Source organism: Ictalurus punctatus, chromosome 5 (genome assembly GCF_001660625.3).
Source record: "Ictalurus punctatus breed USDA103 chromosome 5, Coco_2.0, whole genome shotgun sequence".
In the NCBI taxonomy this organism is placed as follows: domain Eukaryota; kingdom Metazoa; phylum Chordata; class Actinopteri; order Siluriformes; family Ictaluridae; genus Ictalurus; species Ictalurus punctatus.
In genome coordinates, this window is record NC_030420.2 from 18,014,058 (window position 1) to 18,036,754 (window position 22,697).

General features: G+C 37.7%; 2 protein-coding genes across 3 annotated transcripts in view; one reads left to right on the forward strand and one right to left on the reverse strand.

Moving 5' to 3' along the window:
* Window positions 1–18,288, forward strand: rnf165b (ring finger protein 165b). 2 transcript variants are annotated; one of them, XM_017468488.3, is made up of 9 exons: window positions 289–458; window positions 1,289–6,979; window positions 7,064–7,373; window positions 7,516–7,647; window positions 7,996–8,125; window positions 8,891–8,995; window positions 9,202–9,297; window positions 14,210–14,313; window positions 14,527–18,288. In XM_017468488.3, exons 2-9 carry the CDS (start codon window positions 6,910–6,912, stop codon window positions 14,642–14,644), a joined length of 1,065 nt encoding a protein of 354 aa, XP_017323977.1. In that variant the 5' UTR covers window positions 289–458; window positions 1,289–6,909; the 3' UTR covers window positions 14,645–18,288. The 2 variants fall into 2 exon arrangements, with proteins under 2 accessions (XP_017323978.1, XP_017323977.1); XM_017468489.3 differs by lacking the exons at window positions 289–458; window positions 1,289–6,979 and adding an exon at window positions 1–252.
* loxhd1b (lipoxygenase homology PLAT domains 1b) overlaps window positions 17,942–22,697 on the reverse strand; it is a 21,299-nt gene continuing 16,543 nt past the window's right edge. The window contains exons 31-41 of the mRNA XM_017468490.3: window positions 22,589–22,694; window positions 22,205–22,413; window positions 21,784–21,969; window positions 21,281–21,408; window positions 21,055–21,172; window positions 20,657–20,834; window positions 20,050–20,235; window positions 19,740–19,910; window positions 19,480–19,618; window positions 19,043–19,195; window positions 17,942–18,941 (exon numbers count right to left, since the gene is read on the reverse strand). Of these exons, the coding sequence (XP_017323979.1) occupies window positions 18,461–18,941; window positions 19,043–19,195; window positions 19,480–19,618; window positions 19,740–19,910; window positions 20,050–20,235; window positions 20,657–20,834; window positions 21,055–21,172; window positions 21,281–21,408; window positions 21,784–21,969; window positions 22,205–22,413; window positions 22,589–22,694 (2,055 nt within the window). The 3' untranslated portion in view covers window positions 17,942–18,460. The remainder of the gene's footprint in view (window positions 18,942–19,042; window positions 19,196–19,479; window positions 19,619–19,739; window positions 19,911–20,049; window positions 20,236–20,656; window positions 20,835–21,054; window positions 21,173–21,280; window positions 21,409–21,783; window positions 21,970–22,204; window positions 22,414–22,588; window positions 22,695–22,697) is intronic.

Genomic DNA, 22,697 nt, shown 5'->3' on the forward strand with positions numbered 1-22,697 from the left:
CATCTGGCTTTGACTTACAGCCTCAACCTGTTCATGTCCAGCTTTGTGTCGATCAGTCCGCTGCTCTCCGTCTTTGTCCTCAAGGCAACTGCGCGCTCTGCCTTGAATGTAACGTTAGCTAGTTTTTATTTCTAGTCGAGTATTTTGAGCCATCTATTTAAAGACTGTTAAACGATCAGAAGAATTCAAAGATGGTGTTAGTACACGTTGGATACCTGGTTCTACCCGTTTTCGGCTCAGTAAGAAATAGAGGTATTTACAACATTTATTTATCTTAAGCCATTAACATTAGCTGTGTATGAAATCTTCCAAAAAAAAAAAAAAACACACTTGCTTGCTAACATAGCTAGCTACGACCACTTCCCTAGATAAATCAGACGTCGACATTGGTGGTAATTCCGCTCAGGCTGTAAACTAGCGATAAACATATTCGTCGTGGCTGTTTGCCCTCCTTGCTGGTTAGTAAGCAAGCGAAGCAACAAGGGAGGATTTCTAATAATCGTTGCATGACCGATTTCTGTTTTAGGGCAAGCTAATCTGTTAGCTAGCCAGCTAGCAGCTGAATGTTTTTGGAAAACATATTTGATCGTCTAGCGAGACACATACCGTAAATTTGGGTTATTGTTTTGTCTTTAGTAACAAAATGGTCCCCAATTTCCCCCAAGCGTTAATATCTGTGCGCGGCTAGCTAGTTAGCTAGAGCCGCTAATAGACAATGAAGGCCTGAAACAGTGGCTGAGGAATTGGGATTGTGCGGCAATTTGGGGTAGCTGTGATCACGTCTCTTATTTTACACTGCAGTCCAATTAGTGCAAGCCTACAAATATTATCCGTAATCATAAGCTATGAGTTAAAACATGAATCTTGGGTTTGGGGGATCCGCATGTGAGCTGCAATTCTTTGTTGAGTGAGTAACTAGCTACTCAGTTAGTTGTTTGCAGCAAACATTATTACACACGTTAGATAATTAGAGGGTCTGGCAACCACGAACTGTATGACCACAGGGGCACTTGGTTATTGGACGCGAATATTTCCATATTTATTATTCTTATGCTTGCATTTGAGCACGGGTCTCACAGGGTGCTCGCTAATTAGCTGTCTAGCTAACTACGCTTAGCTTGCTCACATCGTCTACTAGCTGCCCGACTGACTAGCTAGCTAGCTGAGCGAATGTAGCTAGCTGGTTAACTAAGCTAGCGTGGCACTGATTTTTTTTTTCTTTCTCCATGGAGTGGCATCAACGATTTCATTGTGCTTTTATTTCTGTTTCTTATTTCCTGTCTCATAGTATCGAGGCTGGCTCTACATTCTGCATTATCCGATCTTTGTCGTCCCCCCTCCATTGTGTAGCTAATGATCATCTGCTGCTGTGTGGTGTGGCCTCTGCCTGTTCTCTGCATTTAGCTGTTTTGTGATCCCCCTTCTTCATTTCCTCTTTCCATCCGAAGACGACATTGGTATTTGAACACCCAAGAACAGTGCTCCCCTATGTTAAAGACTAAAAATAACAATAATAACATTGAGCTAAAATGTGTTTCTCTATGTTAAGTTGACACAGTTAACCCGTATACAGTAGCATTAGAGAAGTTGACTCATGTACATCCCTTCCAGCCTTGGTAGTCAACATGTGTAAATTCCTGTAAAGTGGATGCATTTTACAGTTCATACTTCCTACACGAAGTGCCCTTCGGACTAGCAAAGGTGCATTGTACCCATCCAATGTGTTGGCTTTATTTATTTATTTATTTCAATCAGGCATATTTATAATTATTTTACTCCCTGTATCACAGGTTCCCATCCTTGCTCCTGGAGTATCTCTTGTCGTGTATATTTTAGTGTTTTCTCTGCTCTCAATACACCTGATTCATTTTATCTGGCAAACAAGAACCCTTCCTGAGCTGAAATGGGTGTGTTCGAGCAGAGAAAACACAAAAAATGTGCAGGACCAGGATTGGGAACCTGTGCCTGTTCTGGTTATAAAGAGACATCCTGTTAAAATAATCCTCTAACGAACAAGAACGTAATGGCCACACAGATATATTACACTGCACCTGTGTTGATCACCCAAACATGTGCAACATGGCTTTAACAATGCCTAAATAAGGCTTATCAATGCAAATGACGCTAATTAATTAAGACCCTGACTTGATCTCTGCACTAACAAATTCCAAAATGCTATCCATTTCACAGGGATGTTTAATTTCCTGCACTGCTACAAATATCCTCTATTAGAGTGAAAATGTCTATTGTTTGGTTGTGGTTTCTCTACCTTTTGTTCTGGTAATAGACTTCAATTGCATGAATCACATTATTCATATTATTTTTATTCAACATTGATTAGACTCCAATGTAATCTTTCTGTAGAAAAGATGTACCCTGCTGTACTGTAATGTGCTGTAGCCAACACATCTGCTCATTGGATGCCGCTTTTGTTCTGTTTAACCCTGTACGGAGCATGGTGGGCCTTGCCTTTGGTCAATGTTGTTTTATTTGTTGCATGGTATTATTATGACACAAATCCACCTATACTAATATTTTTCAATAAAGAATATAGTATTTTTCCTAACCTCCAGTGTGCTTCTTGCTGATTTCCATTTATTGCCCCCTCCCCACCTCCTCCCCCCTGCTGTGACAAAGATAGATTCCTTGCTTTCTTCATCATGAGAGCTCAATGAGTTTTTATGTGGCCATTTATGTTGATTATTTAGGCAGTTGAAGGTGCAGTGGGAACCCAGTGGTCCTTTAGACTGGACATTGTTTGAACGATATTAGGAAATCAATTCACTACTGCTTTATTGTATTGTAATTTTTTTTTTTTTTTTTTTTTTTGTAAATTGCAAACCATATAATTTTAAAATGGTGTTGGCTATTGACATTTAAAACTGCAGCTTTTAAGTCTTTTCTTAGTAAATGATCCTGACACAATGTCCCTATGCTGTGGTGTGTGGAGGTAGCCAAACATTCCATCACTGTGATTGATTATTCTTTCTTCCACTAACACCTGGAAGACATTTTGGCAGATGGGGGGGATTTCTTTGCTCATGTAATAAATGTAAAACACACTCTGGTCTCAGATTTTTAAATAAAGAATTAATTTAGTTTGCCGTTTACCAAAGGACCTAATTTTATTTAGCACTTGAACATAAAATCTTTATAATACAATCAGGTTTCAGTCATTCAAGTTGTAAATAGAGTTTTTTTTTTTAACCTCCTCCTATATTGGCTTTGACCGAACAGAAGCAGTAGCAATAAACCATGGGGTTTCAGACTTAAAGTACAGAGCTGTGAAAACCCTTGGTTTTGTCTATCTCATATTAAATAGTTTTATATCTTCAAAAGAAATACAATATAAAATGAAGCCAAAGTAAACACAATACAGTATTTATTTCTTAATTTTTTTATTGAAGCAAAAAAGTTATCCCCCATGTGAAAACACTAATTGCCCACTTAAACTTAGAATCTGTTTGTGCCACCTTTAGCAGCAATAACTGCAACCGAATGCTTCCAATAACTGGAGATCAGTCTTTTATATACATCTAGGACTAGGAGTTACTCCTATGATTTGGATAATTGTCGCTGCATAATCCAGTTGCGCTTGAGTTTCTTACAGACTGAAGACCAGACATTCTCCTTTAGGATTTTCTGGTAGAGAGCAAAGGTCATGTTTCCCTCAATTATTGCAAGTTGCCCAGGCCCTGAAGCAGCAAAGCATCCCCAAACCATCACATTTCCACCACCATGCTTTACTGTAGGTATGATGTTCTTTTGGTGGAATTCTGTGTTAGGATTATGAAAATGTAACGGGACCCCTGTCTTCCAAACAGTTCCGCTTTTGATTCATCAGTCCAAGGAACATTCTTCCAAAAGGGTTGAGGATCATCATGGTGTTTTTTGGCAAAATTCAGATGAGCCTTAATGTTCTTCCCGGTTAGCAGTGGTTTTCACTTCGCCACTCTTCCATTGATGTCATTTTTGTCCAGTGTCTTGTCTTTCTGATAGTGGTGTCATGACCAGTGACCTTTATTGATGCAAGAGAGGCCTGTAGGTCATTCGATATTGTCCTTGGCTCTTTTGCGATTTGCTGGATGAGTCGTTGCTGTGCTCTTGGAGGAATTTTGGAAGGTCGGCCACTTCTGAGAAGGTTCACTATTGTGCTGAGTTTTTCTGTTTGTAAATAATGCCTCTCGCTGTGGTCTTATGGAGTCCCAGAGCCTTTGCAATGCAGTGCCCTCCACTAATATTGGCACTTGTGGTAAATGTGAGCAAAGAAGTCTGTGAAAAATTATTGTTTAATTTTTTGATCTTTTATTTAAGAATACAAATATACTCTGTTCTCATGGATATCAAACAATTGCAAACAGAACAGGTTTATAAAAAAAACTTTGTTAAATGTAGGCGTGCAACAATTATTGAGACCCTTTTAGTCAATACTTTGTGCTACCTCCCTTTGCCAAGATAACAGCTCTGAGTCTTCTCCTATAATGCCTGATGAGGTTGGAGAATACATGACAAAGGATCTGAGACCATTCACAGATTCTCTTAAGATCCTTCAAATTTCGAGGTCCACACTCCTCTTCAGTTCAGCCCACAGTCAGGGGACTGGAATGGCCATGGCAGGAACTTGATTTAAACCATTTTTGTGTTGATTTTGATGTATGTTTTGGATCCTTGTCCTGTTGGAAGATCCAATGACGACCCATTTTAATCTTTCTGGCAGAGGCAGTCAGGTTTTCATGTAATATCTGTTCATATTTGATAGAGTCCATGATGCCATGTATCCTAACAAAATGTCCAGGTCCTCTGGCAGAAAAACAGCCCCAAAACATTAAAGAGCCACCACCATATTTAACCATGGGCATGAGGTACTTTTCCATATGGCTACCTCTGTTTGTGCGCCAAAACCACCTCTGGTGTTTACTGCCAAAAAACTCTATTTTGGTTTCATCTGACCATATAACCCGATACCAAATGAAGTTCCAGTAGTGTCTGGCAAACTGAAGACGCTTGAGTTTGTTTTTGGATGAGAGTAGAGGCTTTTTTTTTTTAAACCCTTCCAAACAACTTGTGGTGATGTAGGTGACTTCAGATTGTAATTTTGGAGACTTTCTGACCACATGACGCGACTAACTTCTGCACTTCTCCATCTGTGATCCTTGGAGATTTTTTGGCCACTCGAACCATCCTCCTCACAGTGTGTTGAGACAATATAGACACACGTCCAATTCCAGGTTAATTCATAACATTTCCAGTTGACTGGAACTTCTTAATTATTGCCCTGATGGTGGAAATGGGCATTTTCAGTGCTTGTGCTATTTTCTTATAGCCACTTCCCATTTTCTGAAGCTCAACAACATTTTGCTGCACATCACAGCTATATTCCCTGGTCTTACCCATTGTTATGAATGTCTAAGGGAAATTGGAAATTGAGAGCAGAGTATTTTTGTGACTTTTTTTTAAAATAAAATATCAAAAGTTTAAACAAAGATAATTTTCCACAGCCTTCTTTGCTCATATTTACCAACGGTACCAATATTAGTGGCGGGCACTGTAGCTTTGTAACCCTCCCCAGACTGATGCATCACCTTCTTCCACCTCATTTCTTGAATTACTGGGTAAGACCTTTTAACCGACTTCATGCTGTTGAAAAAGTTCTATTTAAGTGTTGATTTGATTGAACAGGGTTTGCAGTAACCAGGTCTCGTAACATCTAGTCCAGCTGAACCCCATTATGAATGCAGCTTCATAGATTTGGGGAAATGGTAACTACGGGGGCAAACACATTTCCAAACAGTCCCAGTTGGTATTTGATAACTTTTTTGCTTCAATAAATGACATTATCATTTAAAAAGTGCATTTTGTGTTTATTCAGGTTGCCTTTGTTTTATCTTAAATTTTGTTTTAATTTCTGAAACAATTTAGTATGAGAGATACACAAAAACAGAAGAAATCAGGATGAGGCAAATACTTCTTCATAGCACTGTATCTAATTTGGAGTCAAAAACTCATTACGGAGAATGAGCAGTTTGTCTAAAATGTCATTTTAAATGTTCTCAATCTAGTGTTTATATTCCCAAGAACAGGTACAGGTAGTCAACTGGTTATATGCATAGGTTACCTAATTCAGGTGTTTTCATAGATGGCACAAAGCAGAATAATGACTGGTTGTAAAATCCTTAAGAGCCAGTGAGGAATCAAGGGCGATCATTTTCAATGAGCAGAAAACATAGCATATAGTGCTAAAAAGTCCTATATTTTTACAAATATGCAGGGAATTTCCTGTGCACAGGAAGCTCCTTAATAAGCTGTGGGAAAACAGATGTTCCATAGCTTGCCAATTGCTGTTTAAGGTTTTGGAGGTTCTCATGCTTTTGTAATTAAGTGTAGACATATTCTCCATATGACATTCACCCTTTTTACATCATTATGGAAGATGCCTAGAAATGATCAGCCACGTGTCTTGTCTGGGTCCATGATTGTTACTTTTTAATTTCATGTCCGTTCAATTAAGAACTTTATTTTTTCCTCCACGTGCACTCAGAACAAATCATTAAATCATTCTCACTGTTTTATTTCTTGTGCACTTTATGTAATGAGAATTTTTTTTTGCTGTGGTATTTTCCTGCATGCTTTGCCAGGACAACTGTACAAGCCTCTTAGTGAATCCTTCATCTGAGCCAAAGCCCATAGATTTTCCAGGGTCTTTGAGACAGCAGGTGTGGCCAAGGAACTCCCTCTGAGAGGCTCAGCTAGCTGCATGGAATAGTCAGTGAATAATAGTAGACTTGCTCGCATCTGTCGTTGAAGTGTCAGCTGCTGAGAGGTGAGAAGTGACCATGAGAACCAAAAAGAAACTGCACGCTGCTGCTGACTACCACCGAGATGCCCTGGTAGTATTACGAGCCAGTGAATATGTACAAAACACTCAAATATCACTCTGCGTTCTTCAAACCTGCAGAGACGTTTGGGGAGCTTAGGAGAGGTGGTCAACAAGAGTTGTATATTAATTTTAAAACCAGCATCTCTTTGCCCAACATTAGTTGATGTGGTGTCATTGTTCTTGCAGGATCTCAGTTTAACAGGCATCAGCATAGCCATGCTACCTCTTGCCGGCATTTCCAAGTAGGGCCCCAGGCCCAGATCCCTGTTGACTTCCCAATGCCCCATCCAGGACAATCTCAGGCGGGCATGAACCCGCACCTTGGCCCAACGCACCAGCCAGCTGCCCCGTTGCATCCTCCCCTCGGCCACATACCAGCACCACAGTTCCAGGACATCCAAGGCCCCCCCTTCCTACCTCAGGCTTTACACCAGCAATACCTCATCCAGCAGCAGATCCTGGAGGCACAGCACAGGAGGTTCCTTCCACAGCCCAGGTCAGATAATGGAAAATCCATACTCTGACAAATATTATATATTATTTGGATGTCATAAAATACTGACAGAAAAAAAACCCTAAAATGACAAAAGCACAAATGTCTTGATTAGCTGATATCAAACCTTGGTTCTTTCAAGCAGACATGCCCAAGAGAGAACAGCACACCATCCCCAGACGATCCGTGCCCCCTATGAATACACCCCCTCCATACATGTTCCTCCCCCTCCACCTGTGCCACAGCAGCCACGCTATCTTGCAGAAGGAACAGACTGGTAATGTTAAAAATGATAATTTATAAAACATGTTTTGGCTACTTCATAGAGTCAGAGATTATTGCTGATTATTTAATTGCTGTTCTTAGTAAATTATTGTAGCTCATGTATATTAATAGCTATGTTAAGTACAACCGCAAACCAACATTAAGAAGAGATGTTTCACAACAAAGTTGCTTCTTTACTTATGATTCATTTCAGTATTTATTTTATTGAAATGTAAAGTACATCTGGACTAAACAGCAGACTTCCAGTAAATTTACATGGAAACATATATTGGTGTTAACAAGGCTTTCATGCAAAAGGTGAATATCTGTGAACCCATGCTTGCATGGTCCTCCTTCTCAGGGACTTGAGTGTGGACCCTGGTCTACCTCATTCACACTACCATGTCCCTCAGCTCCCACAGCACTATCAGCACTACCTGGCCTCTCCGCGGCTGCACCACTTTCCCAGAAATGCATCCTCAGCACAAGTGGTATGTCTGCCACATGTATTCTTTTCAGTAAAATGATATGCATCAGTTTATGGATGGATTATGGAAGTTGACTGTTGTTAGTTCTGTTTTGTTAGTCCAACTCACTGTCAGTGAAATTTATCCTTTAGCTTATGTATTATACCATACTGAAAAGAACATACACTCGCTGTCCACTTTATTAGGAACACCGGCACACTCATACAGTTATCTAATCAGCCAATCATGTGACAGCATCGCAATGCAAAAATTTTGTGCAGACACAAGAGCTTCAGTTAATGTTCACATCAAACATCAGAATGAAGAAAAAGTATTACCTCTGTGACTTTGAACGTGGCATGGATGTTGGTACCAGATGGGCTGGTCTGAATATTTCAGAAAGTGACGATCTCCTGTGATTTTCACACACAACAGTCTGTAGGGTTTGCACAGAATGGTGCAAAAAACACGTGCAACAGTGTTAATGTGAACAGTAACTGAAGCTCTTGACCTGTATCTGCATGGTTTTTTACATTAGGTTGCTGCCACATGATTGGATGATTCTGCCTGAATGTTAAGGTGTTCCAAATAAAGTGGACAGTAAGTGTATGGTACTGATGATTAGTGACACTGTAATTTCTAAACTCGGTAAACATTATGTTTAATAGTTTACTATTATGTAATACTTATTATGTATGCAAATAGGAACATTTGTCTTTTTCCCACAACAAGCAATTTACATTGGAAATTATCTTGATTCAGATCAGATAATGGTCTTGTTTTTCACAGGTTGTGCATGAGATCAGAAACTACCCCTATCCACAGTTACATCTACTGACCCTGCAGAGCCTCAATCCCTCCCGCCATGCCACCGCTGTGAGGGAAAGCTATGAGGTAGTGTCTAATCCTATTCTGACCAGGAGAAGTAATTATTAATGAATCAGCTAATTTACAAAATACGACCTTAAGTAAAAGGCCTCACTTGTTAAACATTTTTGACAAAATAGTACTAGCTAATTAATACTTAAGTTATTGCAAGTTATTACTTGTGTAGATGGTAAAAAGCACAGCTTCACAAATGCATACGTTTTGAATTACAGGAACTCTTACAGCTGGAAGACAGGCTTGGCAACGTGAATCGAGGGGCTATGCAGACCACCATTGAGAGGTTTACATTTCCTCATAAATACAAAAAGGTGAGCTGAACTGAAATATATCTTTATATCCTAATAAGCAATCCAGAAACAATAGTTTATCATTAACATTATTGGGTATTGTGAAAATGTCACACAAAATGTTCCAGATACAATGCATCTCTCCAAACACATAGATAAACAGGGTGGTATAATTCTTAAGCTTCAGAAATATCCACTGAACATTCGTACTTTCTTGATTAACTACTGACAAAGGGTAAACCTCATAGCTGGGCATGCTTTCCTTCCAGTAGCCCTTTACTTAACAATAACACAGTGCTGTGAAAAAGTATTGATTTCTTCATTTTTTTGTATATCTCATACTAAATCGTTTCAGAAATTAAATGAAAAAATCTAACATAAAACAAAGGCAACGTGAGTAAACACAAAATACAGTTTTTAAATGATTGTTATTTATTGAAGCAAAAAAATTTATCCAATACCAACTGGGCCTGTGTGAAAATGTATTTGCCCCTGTAGTTAATTCCACAAATCTATGAAAATGCATTCATAATGTAGTTCAGCTGGACTAGACACAACCAGACCTGATTACTGCAAACCCTGTTCAATCAAATCAGCACTTAAATAGAAATTTTTCAACAGCATGAAGTTGGTTAAAAGGTCTTACCCAGTAACACACTATGCCAAAGTTCAAAGAAATTCCAGAAATGATGAGGAAGAAAGTGATTGAAATTAGGGATGCACCGAATGTTCGGCAACCAAAATTATTCGGCCGAAATAGCAAAAAAAAAGCACTTTCGGTGTTCAGTGAAAAGGCCGAATAAATTTGACCAAAGAATGACGTGTTTGATGACGTGACCAAATAGCCTAGCAACCAGAATGATACGCGCGAATGTCATGACCTCCACTTCCGGCAGTGGCTCGGAGAGATGAGGGGCACGCACATGCACGATCTACATGCACGAGTGCTCAGCGAGCACATGCTCTTCGGATGTTGCCAACCGTGACATTGTTTACTGTGGACACGAGCGTTTGTTTTGTTTCTGTTCTGGAGTATTTTGCCACGTCGCGAGACGTATGGGAGTAAAGTATGGAAGCAGGTGCAGGTAAAGACGTATTTATTTAAGGGCAGGCAGACAAATCCTAATCGTAATCCAAAAAACGTAGTCAAGACAGGCAAATCGTCGGGTAATCGGCAAACAGGCATAAACGGGGCAAAGCAGGAATCAAAGTCGCGGTCACAGAAAACAGGATCAAAACACAAAACAAGAAACATGAACTAGTACTATAGACTGGGAGCGGAAAAACCAGCAGGGACTAAATGAACTAATCTATAGTTTAAACTAATAAATCTATCAAGGAACATAACATTAACAACATATCTAACTATACTATATCTACTATAATACTCCGCGAGGTGTACAGGGACACGAGCGGTATATATCCTGAATATAATCAGCCGTATAGAACCGAATAGAACCATTTTTGCACTTTTGTTAATGCACTTTTTAATGCACGTTTTTGTTGTAGGCTACAGAGTGTTCCATTCTTTCAGCAGTCAGTTATAGGCCTAACATCGACTTTTCAAGGGGGGCTCAAAGATGACCACATCAAAATATTTTTATTTTACTAATTTATTTATTTAAAGTTATATTGTGCCTTTTTGGTAGCCTATGCCTGCTGGAATGAAAAAAAAATGTTCAGTGTTAAATAAATATTTTGAAATTGTAGTTTTTGTAATTGAATTTATTCTTTGAAAAACAAGACAAAATAGTAAAAAGCACATTTTCACTATTTAATTTATGCAGTGGTGAAAAAAATGGCAAAATAAATGGAAAAAACACGAAAAAAAAAACGTGTTCGGTATTTGGCCTACAACCTTCGGCCAAGTTTTTCATTATATTCGGCTTCGGCCAAGAATTTTCATTTCGGTGCATCCCTAATTGAAATACATCAGTCTGGGAATGGTTACAAAGCTATTTCAAAGGCTCTGGGACTCCAAAAGACAGCGAACAAATCACAGTAAGAGCCATTATCTCCAAACAGAAAAACTCAGCACAGTAGTGAACTTTCCCAGAACTTTCCGACCTTCCAAAATTCCTCCAAGAGCACAGCAACTACTCATCCAGGAAGTCACAAAAGAGCTAAGAACAATATTGATGGAACTACAGGCCTCTCTTGCATCAATAAAGGTCACTGTTCATGACTCCACTATCAGAAAGACACTGAACAAAAATGGCATTCATGGAAGAGTGGCGAGGTGAAAACCACTGCTAACCCAGAAGAACATTAAGCTCATCTGAATTTTGCCAAAACACACCTTGATGATCCTCAAACCGTTTGGAAGAATGCTCTGTGGACTGATGAGTTGAAAGTGGAACTGATTGAAAGACAGGGGTTCCGTTTCATCTTGCATAAACCAAACACAGAATTACATGAAAAGAACATCATACCTACAGTAAAGCATGGTGGTGGAAGTGTGATGGTGTGGGGATGCTTTGCTGCTTCAGGGCCTGGGCAACTTGAAATAACTGAGGGAAACATGAATTCTGCTCTCTACCAGAAAATCCTAAAGGAGAATGTCCAGTCTTCAGTCCATAACTAGATTATGTAGCAAGACAATGATCCATAGCATAGGGAGTAAGTCCACCTCTGAAAAGCTAAATTAAAGTTTTGGACTGACCTAGTCAAAATCCTGACTTGAACCCAATTGAGATGCTGTGGCAGGACCTTAAATGGGCAGTTCATGCTTGAAAACCCTCCGATGGGGCTGAACTTTCAGAAGCATTTGGTTGGATTTATTGCTGCTAAAGGTGGCACAACCAGATTTTAAGTTTAAGGGGCCAAGTAGTTTTTCACATGGGTGATAGGTGTTGGATGACTTTATTTATTTAATATTTTTTTTGCTTCAATAAAAACATTTTTAAAAAAACTGTATTATGTGTTTACTCAGGTTGCCTTTGTTTTTAGTATGAGATATAAACAAAAACAAAATAAATCAGCAAATACTTTTTCACAGCACTCTATGTTCAGCCCAGGAACTGATTCTGCATAAAGTTGTCTATATCCTGCCACAAAGCAAACCTGCTGTTGATTGTGTATTTCAGGCTGAAAGAAACTATGGTGTTTTGTTTAAGAATAAGTACTCAGTATGCAGAGAATGTAGAAAAGCTATCATAGATTATGGTTCACCAAATTTACATACACACAGGTGGCATTTTTCTTTTTGTCAATCTTATACTTCCCAGAGACTTGGGAGTATGAGGGTATGGTAAAGTTTTTTTGCTGATCCTTGGATTATCATCTTCCGAACATCTGAATCAATGATGCCATATCTTTAAGACAGTTTGAAAGATCTTGGAGAAACTTTTGTTCCACTTATGAGGGCTTCTATTACCAGTAGGGACACTGTGTTTTTCACTTCCCACATTCTTTCTTGTTCCTATTTAAATTCCTGGTATTCCTCCATCTTGTACCCATTTGTGACCTGATCCAACATTCTGAGTCACTTAAAAAAACATTTTGTGCTTTAAACATTACATTAAATTATACATTACATTTATATATGTAGGCAGCACTGTGTCGCAACAGGCAGATTTGTTGCTATGCTAGGGTTACTGTCTGTGTGAAGTTTCTCATGATCCCCCTGCGTGGGTTTCCTCCGGGTTCTCCGGTTTCCTCCAACATACAGTGAATAAAAAAGTCTACATACCACTGATAAAATTGCAGGTGTGCACACCCTTTTATAATGGGGTATGTGCCTGTGCTCAGAATTAACCAATCACATTCAAACTCATGTTTAAAAGTAATTATTATACACCTGTTGTCAATGAAGTGATTCTGATTAACCCCAAATAAAGATCACCTGTTCTTTTCTTGTTATTTTCTTGGTTTCATCCAATTGCTGAAGCCATGGTCCTCAAAGATGTTGCAAAGAATTTATAGTATCTCATTGTCGAAAGGTATTGATAAGGAGCGGGGTACAAAATTTTTTCCAAAACATTACACATATCACGGAACGCCATGAAGGACATATATCCACTGTATCAACTGGATTGGTTATGCTAAATTGTCTGGTGATACCAATTATATTTCTACCCCAAGTATGCAAGTTTAAATGTATACGCAAATCGGCTTGATGAAGTGTTATTTACTTTCTGACTATCTGTTCCAATACTTATGCTTACCTAAAAATTGTGTGGTCTGCCACGAAAGGTGCCATATTCTAAGTGGTTTAACACATCTACATGTAAATATCTGGAAATGAAAGTTGAAATTTTGATCTATCGTCTCATTTTCCTCTTTTAATCTCAAACTCAAACATCTTCAATTTATAGCAAATAAAAAAAGAATTGGCCTTGCCTTTCCAGTACTTTCAAAGGGGACTGTAAATAGTTGTTCATTTAAGTTTTTGTTGTTGTTGTTTTGTTTTTTGCCACAACCAATAAAATAGGAGGTGGCAGTGGAGGAAAAAGAGAAAGAAATAGACAGTTTTGGTACCCAGTTTAAAAGTCATAAATATACCGGGCAGGCCAATGGTGACTAAACCCCCAAATAGGCGTCTATACATTTATCTTAGTGATAAAATCAGAAACAGAATTATAGTACATCTGATAGTCACATTGGCACTGATGCTGATATCTTGATGAAGGTTCTTAACATCTTTTTGAGTCTGTATAATGCTGGTCTTTCAAATATTAATTTATTATCTAGTAATTGGTTTTGGAGTCTTTGTGAATGCCTCTCCAAACAGTAACTGGTGCTCTGATCCTCTGGTGTTGTTTTTAGTTTGTGTAAAGGTTTATGTACTTAAACACATATTCAATTAAGCTTGCTATGATTCCTGACAGGAATGTCTATGAACTGGATTTTCATAGTGATATGCCTATGCCTTATCAATGTTCTTTTTTCCATTGTTGACATCATCGTCTATATTTTTGCATTCCTGTAACAGAGAAGACCACTGGAGCTGAAAATAGGGATGGATGAAGATGAGCTGGACACTGATGAAAAGTGTACAATTTGCCTGTCCATGCTTGAGGATGAAGAGGATGTGAGGTAGTATGCAATCCAAATGTTCTGTTAATCAACTTGGTTATAATTCTGACTACACTTTGATGTATAATTGATTCTGTTTCTACTTCAGTTTCAGCTAATGTGTGTATATATATATATATATATATATATATATATATATATATATATATATATATATATATATATATATATATATATATATATATATATATATACATTTTTTTTTTCCATCAGGAGATTACCCTGCATGCACCTCTTCCATCAGGTGTGTGTTGACCAGTGGCTTGCAACCAATAAGAAGTGTCCAATTTGCAGGGTGGACATTGAGACCCAGCTGACGCCAGACAGCTGATGTCTTCTGTAGCGTTGGTGAAAGGTCTGCCATTTTTCCCTGTCCCTTTTTTGGGTACTTTGCCAAATGTCTGTCTCTCCATCACCTCTCACCTTTGACCTTGCCTTCTGAGCCAATTCGAAACGCAAATCTTTAATCCACGTAGGATTAAAGGTGAATAGCGAAGTGAGCAAAATGGAAAGGAGTCTGAGGATTCATGGAGAAGAATGTTCAGATCTGTGCGAGTGTCCAGGGCAGGTTTCAATGTGACTTTTTGCAGAGTCTGTCATTAAGATGGTTCCTATCAAAGTCCCCTGCATGGACATTTAGTCTGTTTAGGACAGTAAGTGCATCCCCTGGATGATCTCAACTGCAGTTAACCTAAAGCTTTTCCTCTGTCACAATGTTTCATAATGCATTATAACAAAACTTTATGAAGCTTTCAAATTTCCAAATGTTAGTAGTAGTCAGTCATGTATTTCAGATGTTCTGCATTCTTCTATAGTGCAGGTAATCAACTCAAAAAAATATTCAAAACAATTATTATGTACTATGTGGGAACAATATGTGAATGGAGATAGTAAATTAGTATGAAATGTATGAGTAGTTAAAAAAGTTAAATGGATTTAAAACAAAATCCTAATAAGGAATGTGTAAGGAAAACATTATTCTCACAAATCAAGTAATCCAACGGTATGAAATGACACTAACAATTATTAACTGTAATTATCAGAAGTGATATATAATATACTTTCTGTAACCATGGTGACAGCAAGACCAGGCTTGATTTAAGCTGTGACAGTATGTATTTGTGCTTGTGAAATCTCCATGCTTAGAAAAGTATCCTCAAAATGCATGTTCTGTGAGAGGCTGAGGCTTATTTTCAGGAACATAATGGAAAGACGGGCAGTTTGTGCATGACAGATATCTTACTAATTCTGAAGACACTGTGTTCTTAACATGTCACTGAAGAAACAAGGAGTGAGATGTATACCTTAATGCCTGTAGGACAAGCACACATTCTAATAACAGCCTACTTCTCAGTGTTTCCATTAGCAATGTAAAGTTTGTGGTATCGCTTGAAAGTACAGCATATGTAGAGTATGAAGCTAACTAAGAAAGCAGTCATATTGTGCATGAAAACTGTTGCTGCCATTTCTGGGGGAGATGAAAAGGGAGAAAAGCCATTGTTTTATAGATACCAAACATAACTTTTCTAAACTGTATTTTGAGTTAATTTCATTCTTTCCATTCTGATCATGTCGTCCGTCCCCCCCCCCCCCCCCCAATATTGATGAATATGCCAACCTAGTCGTGGGGCTGTTTCAGCTTCTCACCATTTTAAATAAGTAGCTGCAATGCTGGAATAATATTTATTGTTGTCTTAATGTAGCTAGCTGTTATTTTTGTAAATGCACTATATTATGAGGTTGCCTGACTTTGATGTGATTGTGAATGTTTCTCTTGTCCCTGCTTATGCATTTGCACTCAGTGACCTGTCTCTTTGAACGTGTACACTGCGGTTGCTCCTGACAGTATACTCCATCCAAAAAATAGTAGCGTGGCCTAACATTAGTCATTGGCTCCACTTGTATTACTTAAATTATTTGAACCCTCGCTTAAATGTATGTGACTTCATGGCTTAGTAGCTATTTCTGACACTAATTAATTGCAATGCAGTAATGCATTGATTAATACAACTTGCTTGTTTTTTGCCTTTCCCCAAGATTAGAGTCAATTTAAAGCATTGTGGTAAATTGTACTTGACAAACAAAGAACTGGAGAAGTTTCAATTTCCGTTACATCTTAAATTGGCTTTATTATTATCATGATTGTCTCAGTGAGAGTTTAGTGTAACTAACCCTTACTGGCCTTTCTGTGTGTGAGCAGTGTTAATGTCTGTTGAAATTCCTTTTGTGACTTCAATGAAAATTTTCCTTCCGAAGGTACAGAGCAGTCTTTTCTCACTTCCTGTGTGCAGCATTCAATAGTTTACACAGGATTTTGTGCAGTAAAAATGCCTTAAGTATTTAACAATCATAATTTATGACTAACTTTAGCTACTATGGGTGCATATTTAAGTTTTGATTTAGTTTAGCTATTGAATCGGTTTTATTTATTTACATAGGCATAACGTGTATAAATACCTCATCGTGCATACTTTAATGGGAGTGCTTTGCATGCATTTGTTATTTAAAGGAGAAAAAGAGAAACAAAACAAGAAAAAAATTTCTAAAGGGTCTGCTGAATCGTGTCAGTGTGTGGTGCTGTGGATTTGGTTACATTCCATTAATGCGATTTCAAAGAATACTTTAGCTGTGAACTAGTAGACAAACTGCTATAGACTGGAAATGTTTTGCATGTATCTCCTATTTTGCACTCTCAGCTTTGCTACCCTCTCACTGGCATTTGGAAAATGTGCACCATACTCTTTTTATTTGAATTTTTCTAACTTGGTTAGTATCTAACATTTTTTTTTTAATTTTTTTTTTTATAAAGTATTACAACACAGCTTAGTGCAGCGTGAGATGTACTGTGATTAGCCACTTGTCCAAAATGCTTTACATTAGCTGGATTTCTATTACATAGGGACCGGTCATTTTTAACCTTCTGATTGCATATGTTTTCCCTACTTCTTAATCTTTTTTTAATACCTAGTAACAGGGTCTGAAGCTAAATGTCTGTCTGAGGATATATCTATCACTAAGTGTAATGTGGCCATTATTTATTCTTTTGATATGTTTTGATGAAGAAATGGACGAAACAGCAAATGTAAAATAATAATAATAATAATCCTATAAAATATATTTAGCTCTCAGCTAGACCATGCACTGATATTTTTAGAGGTGCAACTTTGAAACAATACGGCATGGTACATTAATTTAGAATAGATTCAGCCAAAAAGGGCATAAATTCCTCCTACTTGATCATGATTGTGTCAAACGGGATTTTGACATGCCCCAGCGGAAAATAATTTTCTTGGTTGAATTGATAAACACATTGGAATTCCCTATTTATTTGCAGACGCCTGATATGATTGACAAATGATATAAGACATGCCTTGTCATATGATTTGTCCCACCAGCCTTAAGGTCTTTTTCCTTGCTCCACCACACTAGAAGAATTTTGGACATACAGCAATAGTATTATGTTTCGCAAACAGAATGAACAGTAGATCCTAAAGCACAAGCTCTATAATGCATGTCTTTCTCAGGTTTTAATATACGTATGAGAATGGATAGATATGTTAAAATATTTTACCATAAATCTTTCTGATGTTTTTTCTGCTGCTGATGTTAAAAAATATTGAATAACCTGCCAGTGAAAGGGAAGTGGCTATCTTTGTATAAGACACTGCTGTTGCTGTTACTGCGCAATGTTTTCTGACATTAATATTTTATAGTCGAGTAGAAAAAAATATGTATTGACAATATTTAAGCAATAGCTCGATGATCATCATGTACGATAATTAGATTAAGTGTATATTGCGTTAAAAAAAAGAAAAAAAAATTAGATTCACTTTTGGTGGATTTTGTACTGTATTTATTACTAATGATGCAAAAAGTTGCATAGCTTAACCCAAACTGTTCTTTCTTTTTTAATTTCTTGTCTTGTATATGACCTTTTTGTATGTGTTTTTCAAATAAAATTTTAAAAATGCTTTACGATGGCTCCATGTCAAATCCATTATTTCATTTAGATAAAATATTGGATCAAATTGCTATTCAAAAAAAGTACTAAATAGTTTGAGCATTTAAAAAATCATTTAAAAAAAAACAATTAAAAAACTAATGAAAAATGTAAATTAAAATGGAAAACTAGTTCATAAAAAAAGTGTCAGTATCTGGGGAACAAGACTCTTTCAATTTTTCCATCTGCTTTTGTTTTATCCATCCACTTTCCACAAACGAAGATTGTGGTCACCCAGTTGGCAGTGTTTGTAATCTCTACACACTCCAGGTACCAGCCTGGTGCTTGGCCAGTGTTGTCATGCTCCACCTTTACTCTCTGGAGATCACCCAAGTCCAGCATCTCCAAAATGAAGCGGTCAGTACGGCCCCTTTCAAACAGGTTTCTAAACTTCTGCTTCAGTGGACGCTTCCCTGAGTCTCCGTTCACACCATAGATAGTAATGAAGACATTGGCATCAGTCCCAGCTCCCTTCACATCACCTGTGATGATAATAATCTCATATTTGATGGGAACCAAGTTGCGCACTTTGCTGGCGAAGCTCTCGACGCACTTAATGCACTCAAATGCCACAAACTCGCCTTTCTTCGTAGTGAGAGGGATCTGGGCATCACAATGGAAAAAGTACCTGGAGAGGTGTGAGGGATGGACACAGAAGAACTTAAAAATGCTATTAAAAATAAATGTTATTCCCATACTAATGATATATAAATTGTACATATAGCTTACTTGTTCCCCAGCTCTTGTTCTGTCACCACCACCTCCTCAACATGCCAGTAAGCCTCATTCTTCACTTTTTTATCTTTTGTTATATGGCCCAAAGAGATGCTAACAATATCTCCCAGAAGTTTGCTGGAAAACTCAAACGAGTCAGTTGCACCCCTAAATTATCAAGAAAAAAAAATAGATCATTTACAATTAAAATAATTTTATAGCATGCTAAACTATGTGCCACATGAAACCATGAGGATGGAAAATAGAATACAGTAAATAAATAAATAAATGGTCAGTGGAACAATGAGTAAGGTGATGTGATTTATATGCTGAGTTTATCTTTGGGTTAAACCCATTCAATTCATTTCAATTCAATTCACCACTGGTCAGAGAACCTAGATACCACGTTAAGAACTACTGCTCTGGGTCATGCTAACTGTGCAAGTTCATACCACACAAATCTCTTTTTCTTTGAAGAATTTTCCATCATAAACTCCTTTGAACGTGCCCTTTTCCCCTCAAGCACTATGCACACACTCTCCTTGGTCCCTGCACCTTCATAGTTGGCTGTAGTAATGTCGATACTATATTCTAAAATGAACATAAAAATGTAAATATATTTAGTGTAGGTTTAAAAATCACATCAAAACACAAATACAAAATCAAATCAATATATGAAACTAAAGTGTAAAATGTAAATCCTGTGTCATACTGGTCTTTTCACTGAGGTCCAGGATATCATTGTTGGCACAGGCCAGTTCCCGAATAATCTGGCCATCATCTTCACTTTTGGCCAGCCAGCGGTCACAAGGGAATCGAAAGGTTTGGCTCATGAACTCATCTTTTACATCAATGCTTTCTACGTGCCAACCAGGAGCAGGACCTTAAGGCAAGAAGAGAAAAACGAACCAGAATTTTGACAATATTAGTCCAACATCATAGATACTGGGCAGGTATTATGCTAGAGATTGTAATCAGTCTGAAGTGACTTAGCCTGAATGAAAATTTTTTGTTTTTCTTACCCTTATTGTCATGCCATACTCGGACCTTGCAAAGCTCTCCCAAGCTGAGGATGTCTGAAAAGTGGAACACATCCACTTGATTGCGCTCAAATTTGTTCCTGTTGCTGCTTTCTTTCAGTGCTAGAGTGCCCGTGTCCCCATTCTCCCCAAACACAATCATGAACACGTTAGCATCTGTGCCTGCCCCTGGAAAATAATATATGTATAATGTTATCCTTTATTCATTTGTGTATTTTTCCTTTATATTGATATTGATAAGTGAGCTCACATTTCTATTCGCAAACATTAAATGCATGTTATTATCTAATAAGGCCTTAGAAAATTGCTTATATAATTTTGCCTTATTACAATATGCTTAAACTGTAGGTTCATCTAATTTCATTATTACATAGCCATTAAAAAAATAGTGACAGCATGCATGACTCCTGTAACAACTGTAGTTCTACGGATAACCTGATGAGAGGAGTGTAGTCACATAAAATGTAGATTTAAGTGCCACTATATCGCTGGTGGAAAAGGTCAATATTTCAGTTACATTTATGCAATAATGCAAACTACATGCAAAAAAAACGAAAAAAAAAAAAAAAAACATGCATGTGTGACCTACCAGCAACATCACTGGTTTTAACCTGAATGATATAGGTGGTTTTCTCCACCATCTCCTCATCATCCACCACTGCAGGGAGCTCACAAACCTTTGTCCTCTTTGGCCCTTTCGTTTTGGATAGCCAGTCCTCATAGGTGAAAACCGACACTTCCTCAGTGATTGGGTTTCGCATGATAATCTAGGTCATGTAACATGACAAGAAGACAATGACAACAATGCAACATAAACCCCAAACACTGTTTATCATCCGCTATCTCCAACCAGATTACAATATCCAGCAGGTGACTCACTGTACTGTCAAACAATAAAAAAAACAATTGGCTTCTGTGTAATTGTAACCAGCAATCCCAATGAAGACTCACTCAACACGTTAATGTCAGTCTGATATTTAAACTAACCTTGTCTAGGAACCAATCGGGTCGGCATCCTGTCCCATCAATGCGAACTCTTAACTTTTTAAGTGGAGCAATGTCATCTATCTCCAAATTAAAAGTGTCCTCCTGATCTCTCTCAAACCTAGGATAAGTGAATAGCAGTAGGATGTCATCTTAAAAGATAATTTTGTGATCAGCTCATCTGACGCTATTTGCAGAAATGAGGACCCAAATAATAAATATCTGTCACCTGTTCTCATTCTTTGGTAACAAGATCTCCTCTGTGCTCCCATTGGCCCCAAATACAGATATAAATATGCTGGTGTCTGTCCCTGCATACTGAGTGTCTCCTGTAACAACTGTAATCTCATAGACAACCTGAAGAAAGAAGTTTAAGGGTTTGGGTATCTAGATATCAGTGGTCAGGTAAGATCAAAAGTGTGAACAGCGTGTATTCCTGCCTAGAACCCATTGAAAGACCCTACATTCACCACCACCCTGACCAGTATAAAGTGCTTACTGAGGATGAATGAATGAATAATTTATTCATATTTATATTATAGTCTATGATAGAGTGTTCATACAATGCTACACCAACAGAAAAAAATGTGTGTTTCTCATTAAAAAACACTGAATTTCCAGCTAATCACCACAAACGTGCATGCATCATTGTGCAGCATTTAGTGAATATTGTAAAGACATTTAGAAAGAACAGTAACACAATGATGTAATATAAAAACAACAACAATTAACCTTTTGAATTATATTAATAGTGATGGCATCAAGTATATTGAACACTCTTGATGTGAGACCATCTCCTCTATCCTTGGCAAGCCAGCAGTTACACTGGAATATATACTTGATGCCTTTAGTAGGCACTGCCACAGCCAGTTCCTCCACCAGCCAGCAGCTTTCTGGAGTAGCACCATTATGCCCTAACTGCAGAAAGGAAAGAAAGAAAGAAAGAAAGAAAGAAAGAAAGAAAGAAAGAAAGAAAGAAAAAAATAGGTAGCAAAGAAGATATGTAAAGCTTTTCAATTACATGTGCAATACAATTTCTGACTGAAGCTCTTGAAACTGTTTTAAAAAACATGTGATTGCATTAGATTTAAAGAAATTTAAATTGCTGAATTTAAAGAACAATCTGCATCAATGGTGCATTTGTCTTGCTTGCCTCGACTCTTCTGATTTCTCCTACATCCAACCCATAACATTCAAAGTGTTCCATAGTTTCAGCAGCAAAGCATTTCCTTCCTTCAGGAAGGTCGAGCCAGAGTCTGTCTGTTTCAAGATCATTTGCACCTATGATGATCACAAAGACTCGACTGGTGGTACTAGCATCACGGTCTGATCCTGTCGACACCGTAAAGTGATATGGGATCACTGTGGTTTAGAAAATAACAAATAATTATTCAGATGACACAGTGGAAAGACTCTTGGCTAATATAATGCAATCATAATGCAAGTATTTAGAGTGAACACAATATAGTTTCATTTAAAATCTATTTTAAGTTATAATACGCACTTACTGTAAATTAATATATAAATTAAACCTTACCAGCACTCTCCTCTACAGGTGTTGATTTTTTCTTCTTTTTCTTCTTGTTCATGTTACTGTCTAGGCTCGGTTTAGAATTCTGTGGATTCCTTTCACCTTCGTATCCCTG